At 42.6% G+C, this 8,347-nt stretch overlaps 1 protein-coding gene across 1 annotated transcript; it reads right to left on the bottom strand.

The window, feature by feature from the left end:
- Positions 1-4,336: 4,336 nt before the first annotated feature.
- On the bottom strand, positions 4,337-4,720 carry LOC109860583 (histone-lysine N-methyltransferase SETMAR-like). The gene has a single exon (XM_020439787.1). The coding sequence runs from the start codon at positions 4,718-4,720 to the stop codon at positions 4,337-4,339; it is 384 nt and encodes a 127-aa protein (XP_020295376.1).
- Between the last annotated feature and the right edge of the window lie 3,627 nt (positions 4,721-8,347).

Genomic DNA, 8,347 nt, shown 5'->3' with positions numbered 1-8,347 from the left:
TACAATATGCGGGGTTCTATTTAAAAATTTTGAGGGGGGCCCCCTGGAAGGTCCCCCTAAGAGGTGGAAACATCCGCAACCCCCTTAAAAGAGTAGCCCCTTAAAACGATTGAATACGTATTTCGCGATTTTTCATAATTTCGAACCGTTTCCAAAATATAAAGGTGTTTCCAGACTTTATGGACACCCTGTATATACTTCGAAATAAGTTTTTTCCTCCATATAGGATGCTGGATTTGCATCACATATATGAAGGACCCCGTATACCCCCCTAACTAATTTTAAAATATTGCGAAAAAAACTTCTCAGCCAGGAGTCGAACCTGGAATCTCCGGCTTTCTAGGCCGTCGCCTTCTCTGTTAGGCTACCAAGGCACTTGGAGTTTGTCTCGCAATACTTAGCACATCTATCGAATATTAATCTGATAATAACGTCATCTTCCACCAGCGTAAATTTTAAATTAATAATAACAAGAAGAAGATTCTTTGGGCTCACAAGTCTTTAAACTAATGAATGAAATAAATTCGGTTGTAGGAGCCGTTTGCAGGATGTTGTGCAGAGAATGTGCTTAAATATATATATATATGTATACACATATATACATCGAAATAATTTTTTTCCTCTATATAGGATGCTGGATTTGCATCACATATATTTAAAGGACTACGTGTCGGGGGTCCTTTTCGGGGGAGACAAACTCCAAGTGCTTCGGTACCTTAACAGAGAAGGCGACGGTCCGGAAAGCCGGAGATTCCAGGTTCGACTCCTGGCTGAGGAGTTTCTTTTTACAATATTTTAAAATTAGTTAAGGGGTATACGGGATCCTTCATATATATTTGATGCAAATCCAGCATTTTATATGGAGGACAAAAATTATTTCGAAGTATATATGTGTATACATATTGTTGCACTCGCGGTGACGGTACTGCCTCGTCGTCGATCTCCGCGATTCGCGCACACGTCCGCAGAAATGAGAGAACAAAGCTTCTCTTAACAACACTTTATTACAATTCTACTTACTACAGAAAAACAAGATCGTCCGTAACGCGTCGTGACAGCTTCGCGTCTCCGTTACTTCTCTCAACAACTCCGTTGCCCGGCGACGAACAATCGCGCCGAGCGCGCGCCGTTCACGCGGCTCCCGCGACACATACGCGGTGACCGCCGCGTAACATTGCTTTCCCTCTTCAAGAATTGTCGTCCCGACAAGTAGTGCGCTGGATTCTGTCAACTCCAGGATCAAGCTTCAAACTTCAATCCAATTGACACCAGCTTTTGACGTTTTCAGAGTCTTGACGAATTTTCCTGTTCTCTTCTAAACATCTGTCTAGAGTAAGCGAACACAACGTCGAACTTACACGTCTCTTTCTCCTTTCTTCTTAATTCTCTTCAGACAAGGCGGGGGGGGAGTTCCCGTGAACCCAACGTCCCTAAGGACTCCCCAGATCCCCGTCTCGGCATGTGCCTTAAAACCCACGGGAAACCACGGTCGAAAAACCGTGAGCGAGGCGGTCTTCTCTAATACAATAAAGCTAAACGTGATGAAACGGCACGGAGTGACACGACGTCGCCATCTTTCAACGTTTTTGATAAAGCAGGAAAAGGAAGGAATAAATTCTGAAAAGAAAACCAAACAAAACAACGAGTATCTATACAAAAAACAAAACGTTTTCTTTTAAATTAATGCAAAATATTCTTTATTCTAATTTAACGATCTCCCTTCTTCTCAATCTTTCGGATATGGCTCCGACGTGTACTCTAACCTCTCACAAAAAGAAGCTACCCTATCCGCGTGCACTACTTTGTTTTTGTGTCTCGGTGAGCGACGGATACAACGTCACTCAGTTTCCTCACAACTTCAAAAGGACCTTCCCAATTCTTTTGCAATTTCAGAGTCTTCCCTTTACTTTGACGTGGATTGAAAAACCACACTTTCTGACCCATCTCAAAAAGAGTATGCTTAGCCTTTCGATCATACCGCATTTTTGCCCTATCAGACCTTAAGTCCAAACGTTTTCTAACATCCTGGTGTACCTCATCAAGTTTCTCACGCAGTTCCTGGGCGTAACTTTCCGATATCTCCGAATAATAATTCGGAGGCGTTCTTCGAAGCAAATCCAGAGGAAGACAGAGCTCCTGCCCGAAACATGACTCCGCAAAAATCACTCCCGTCGCCTCATGCCTGGAAGATCTATAAGCCAACAGGAACATGGGAATCCAATGATCCCGATCCTTCTGACTTTCCTTCACAAATTTAAATAAATACTGAGCAATCGTCTGATGCTGCCTTTCCACCTGTCCATCAGATTGTGGATGAAGAGCGGTTGTCCTCATTTTCTTAATCCCCAAAATCTATGCTAACTCTAAAAAGAGACGAGATTCAAAATTTTTTTCCTGATCCGTATGCAATTCTAATGGAACCTCATATCTTGAAATTACTTGATTGACAAACACTTCCGCCATGGTTGTAACTCGGAAATTCTTCAACGGTATTGCCTCTACCCACTTAGTAAAACAATCCATTATCACTAAAAGATACTTGTTTCCTATAGACGATGTCGGAAAAGGCCCAAGAATATCCATTTGCAACCTCTCGAAGGGAGCCCCAGAGTTATAAACCTGCAACGGCGACTTTCCCTTATTTGAAGGACCCTTTTTGGCTACACACACCTTACAAGATTTGCACTAGTTCTCTACATCTCTCTTGCAGGTCGCCCAATAGAATCGCTTCCGTATCTTTCCCAACGTCTTGTTGACACCGAAATGCCCCCCCCCCCCGTAGGAGCGTCATGCGCCTCCTCCAAAATTCGTTTGCACAGCTTTCGAGGAACGACAACCTGAAGAAAACTAGTTTTTAAATTTGGCGCTTTCCACCTTTTATAAAGAATACCATCCTGTACAACTAAGGCATCCCAATAAGACCAATAAATCCTTGAAGAAGGACCCTTTGCCGAAACTTTCTCCTACAAAGGACAATTATCTGCTTCTTTCTCCCGCAAAATTAAAGAAATTTCCGGATCCCCTAACTGCTCCCTACGCCACTCCACCATTCCATCCCCTGCTAGAATTATCCGCGCTATACACTTTTCTCTTTCCACTGCCTCTCTTTCTTCCACTCTTAAACAGTACTTACACTCAAACTCCACACAAGGCCGTCTGGACAAACCGTCCGCATTTTTATGCAACTTCTCACTACAATGCTGTATGTCCAAATCATATTGTTGAAGTCTCTCCGCCTACCGGGCCAACTGCCCTTCCAAATCTCTAAAAAACATCACCCACCTTACCGAAGCGTGATCGGTTCGAACCAAAAACTTTCGCCTATAGAGATAATGGTGAAAAGATTTTACCGAGTCAACAACTGCTAAGAGTTTCCTTCTAGTTACACAATAATTCCTCTCAGTCTTACTAAAAACTCGACTATAATACGCCAAGACCTTTTCGGTTTCCTGCTGTACTTGTGAAAGGACCGCACCAATCCCATGTCCAGATGCATCAGTGTCCAAGATTATCTGCCCTCTTCCGACAGAAACAAAAGCACCGGAGGAAAGTTAACATTTGCTTCAGACGCAAGAACGCTTCCTGACATCGGTCAGACCAAACAATTTTTGTATTATCTTTCGTTAAAATGTACAACGGCTTTGCTATCAAAGAAAACCTTTTCACAAATTTTCGGTAATATGAGCAGTACCCCAAAAATATGCGAACCTGCTTTCTATTCCGTGGAACTGGCCACTCTAAAACCGCTTTGATCTTTTCCGGATCCATAGATATCCCCTCGGCCGAAATCACATGTCCTACATTGGGTTGGTGGAAAAGTTCTGCGGATTTTTAGTATAACATTTAAACACAAAATCGACATCTATAAAAATTAATTTAGTCCACAAGGTGTTGACCGTCTTGATCTACAACTCGTTGCCAACGTTTCGGTAAGGCCTTGATGCCGCTCTTGTAAAACCCTTGGGACTTGTGGGCGAAAAACTCAACAAGGTGATTTCGGATGGCCTCCATTGAGTCGAATTGATGACCCTCAACATTGTTTTGCAGCAAGCGAAACAAGTGATAATCAGACAGTGCAAGGTCCGGTGGGTGCTGCATCATTTCTCAGCCAAAGCTCTGCAATTTTTTTCGTGATCAAAAAAGTATGTGGTCGAGCGTTGTCATGATGGAAAATCACACCTTTTCTATTCGACAATTCTGGCCGCTTCTCTTGCACTACCTTCTGCAATTTGTCGAGCTGAGCGCGGTATTTCTTTGAATTTATTGTTTAGCCCTGCGGGAGCAGCTCGAACCACAGCACTCCTTTATAGTCCCACCAAATACATAGCATTACTTTCTATGGATGCAAATTAGGTTTTGCCACCGTTTGTAAAGACTTGCCCGGACCGCACCACGACTTCCGCCGCTTAATGTTGTTGTAGACAACCCATTTCTCGTCTCCAGTGATGATCCGTTTCAGAAATGGGTCTAGAGAGTTGTGTTTCAGGAGAGATTCACACATTAAAATCCGATCCATGATGTTCTTTTCGCTCAGTTTGTGCGGCACCCATACATCAAGCTTTTTCACCATGCCAAGCTTTTTTAATCGATCCATAACGGTTGTATGATGAATGCCAAAACGCTTTGCAATCTCTCGAGTCGTTAAGTGTCGATCACTCTTCACTGTAGCTAGGAGTTGATCGTTGTCAACAGAATTTGGCCGTTCCTGAGCGTGGTGCATCTTGGAGGTTAAATTCTCCGGAACGGAAGCGAGCAAACCATCTTTTGCATGTGTCTGCGCTTAAGGCCAAGGCATCATACATGGCGCTTATTTCGCGTTTAGCGTCCGCCGCTTTATATCCTTTACNGAATAAAAACAGCAAAATATGGTGAAAATGCAATTTTTGATCTTCCATTTTAGTTGTATGCCGTACACGCAAAACACGTCCGACCAAAACAAACACTTCTGCCAAATGTCAAGCGTAGTGTGACTTGGCAAAATATGTGCGGCAGATTGACATTTGAAATGACACGCAATAATTATTTTCTGACACTAGTGTCATCTATTAAAAAATCCGCAGAACTTTTCCAATACTTAACTTGCTTCTCAAGAAACGTACACTTCTTTGAATTCAACTTCAAATTTCCTTCTCTGAATCTCTGAAACATCTTCCTAAGATTGGCTATCATCTCTTTAAAAGATTTTCCGAAAACGATAATGTCATCTATATCGATAATGTGGCTGGAGCATTGCACAATTCAAAAGGCATCACTGTGAATTGCCACAACCCGTTTCCTACCGAGAAAGCAGTTTTCTCCTTATCCTCTTGCAAATCTTTACCTGCCAATAACCACTCTTCATGTCTATAGGGGAAAACCAGGTATTGCCTGACAGCTGGTCCAGGAGATCATCAATTCTGGGTAGAGAATAAGAATTTTTTACCGTAATCGCATTTAATTTACGGTAGTCTACGCAGAATCTCAAGGACCCATCTTTCTTCTTTACCATAACTGCTGGAGAAACCCACGGATCGGAAGATTCCTCAATAACTCTCTGCTCCCTCATTTCACGAAATCTGTTCCACCTCCGACCGCATGCCCAACGGCATCCTTCTCGGGGCTTGTTCAATTGGACGAGAATCCTGCAGACTAATCTCATGTTGCTCAACCTCACAATTACCCGCCACAATTTGCTCGATACACATGTCTTGAAATTAGTTTAGGAGATCAGCAAAAACACCTTTTTGCGCCTTATCAAGGCCGACGGAGTCCCGCTCAAAGAGCTTTTTCAAGCTCGACGGAACAACTTCGACCTCCTCGGTCATTCGACGACAAACCTCCTTTGACCCCCGTGAAGAAAAACAAAAATTGAACATCTCTCGAGCCTTTGCATTCCTACTCTACTGAAAAAATCCACCTCTAAAATACAATCCTCAGATATAACCGCTACGTAAAAAGGCATGCTAAGAGAAATCCCTTCTAACGCTATACAAGCCTCACACTTGGAATTAATCGGAACAACTTCCCCCGTCGGATACCTTAACTTCTGTCTTCCCGACAATCTTTGACACTGAGACCCCTCAATTAACTTCGTATTCACAATAGACACATCGGAGCCTGTATCGAGCTTAAAACGGCAAATTTTGCCATTTAACCTCCCACTCAAAACAAACAAATCCTTCCTCTCTCCGATTGTTTGAACGAAACGCTTCATTTCCAAGGAGAAATTCTTTTCCTAGCCGAGCTCACTCCGGCGAGGTCGACTAGTCCCTGTTTTCCCGGAAAGAAATTGCCGGACATTCATACCGGAAGTGCCCCTTTTTCCCGCACTTCCAGCATTCCTTCTCTCCGCTGCTCCTTTTGGTAACAATTTTCCCGTTCTTTTCATGCTTGACTTCCGCTTCCCCATGTTTCGAATTAAAAGAGGAAGAACGCTTAAAATCCCTCCCGTCGTAACCCTTATCACCGCATCCGAAGCTACCTTCTTGAATAATTTTTACTGTCCTTGCCGTTCAACCGCGACCCTCAGCAAAGACACGTTTTCTAACTGTAGGGTCCGCTTTACGAATTTATCGAAAAGCGCAACAACGAATTGCGCACACGTGATCTTTTCCCGGACCTCGCACGAACACTCCGGATAGGCCAGACGAGCCGATCGCTCTAAATCTGTGCTTCCAAGTGCAGCAAAATCTTTCTCTTCTTTCTGCTTCCGGTTTATGAATTGCGTGTAATAATTCTAAAACATGCCCCGCTTGCCGTAACGCAACTCCAATTTTGAACAAATTTCTCGAAAACTAAAGCTTTTTTCTAACCTTTCCAGGACCAAACGCGCTTCCCCCTTCAAACTGGTGGCGAAAACCGTGGCTTTTGCCGCGTCATCCCACCCGTTCGCGCGAGCAACTAACTCAAACTGGACGAGGAATTTGCGCCACGGAACGCTCCCATCAAACACGTCGGACTTAATTTTAATTCTTGATAACCCGCCCGCCCGACCGGAAAATAAATTAGAAGCTGACTCGCCTGACGCATTTTGTCGGAACTGACAAAACGCTTCCAGACGTCGCATCTCCTCTTCTTTCTGGCGCAAAAAGTCTCCGAATTCATCTTCCCTCCGGCGGAACGATTCTCTTTCCAGTCGACGCTCCTCCCGCAGCTGCTCCAGCTTCTGCAGGACCGCACGCAGCGTTTTACTCTCGGACGTTACCGTCGCCGCAGCCGGCGCCTCCGCTTCCCGCCGCAGCCTGACTGCGCGTTCTCCGCGGCAAATGCATCAAAGCCATATCGCCGTTCTCCGAGACAAACTCCAAGTGCCTCGGTAGCCTAACAGAAAAGGCGACGGCCTGGAAAGCCGGAGATTCCAGGTTCGACTCCTGGCTGAGGAGTTTTTTTTTGCAATATTTTAAAATTAGGCAGGGTATACGGGGTCCTTCATATATATGTGATGCAAATCCAGCATCCTATATGGAGGAAAAAAATTATTTCGAAGTATATATGTGTATACATATATATATATTTGAGCACATTCTCTGCACAACATCTTGCAAACGGCTCCTACAACCAAATTTATTTCATTCATTACAATAGTTTAAAGACTCCTGAGCTAAAGAATCTTCTTCTTGTTATTATTAATTTAAAAAATAAAATGTTCTTTCATCATGGTTTACGAATTTGTCAAGGTATGAGCACATTTCACAGCACAAACAATTTCACACATCAATTATATCTTATCATTGACTTTATGTAATTTTCACGACTTTTTTTGACTTTGTTATTAAACTTGACCTCTTTATGTAATTTTTGCGACCGGTATTATTGTCCCAGATAACCAAATCTGTTGAAACAGATTTTTCCAAATGCTTGTTACAAATTTTGTTAGCAGAAAGACATCTAATATGATGCAGAGGTTGTTTTATCTGGCAATGTTGCAAAATTGATAGCAAAAATATATCTAAGCTTGTTGACAAAATATAACAGCAAATTGCTGGCAAACACCGAGCAAAGCTTGCACATAATTTGAGACCAAATTGACGCCAAATATAAAACACGATCTGCGCAACACGACTTGATAGCAAAATGAAAACCGAGCAAGACTTATAGTTCAGTCAAACTATGGTATTTAAAAGGCCATTTAATTATATCTTGACTTATTTCTAAATTAAATATGTACACACACTATTTATAATTCATAATATACATAAAATTACTTTTACATTTGAGTATTTAATCTATTTCCAATAATTAAATATTAAAATAACATAATGAAATATTTGTTTAGCAAACTAAGTATTAAAAAGCTTATACGAGCGATGCTAGATGTACGCGCATTTTATATGTATTGTGACGTGGTAGTCACACCGTGTCTTCCTCG

Source organism: Pseudomyrmex gracilis, unplaced genomic scaffold, assembly GCF_002006095.1.
Source record: "Pseudomyrmex gracilis isolate BER0280 unplaced genomic scaffold, ASM200609v1 scaffold_416, whole genome shotgun sequence".
Classification (NCBI taxonomy): domain Eukaryota; kingdom Metazoa; phylum Arthropoda; class Insecta; order Hymenoptera; family Formicidae; genus Pseudomyrmex; species Pseudomyrmex gracilis.
Note: the sequence above shows the minus strand (reverse complement) of the source record. Positions and strands in the feature narration are given on the sequence as shown.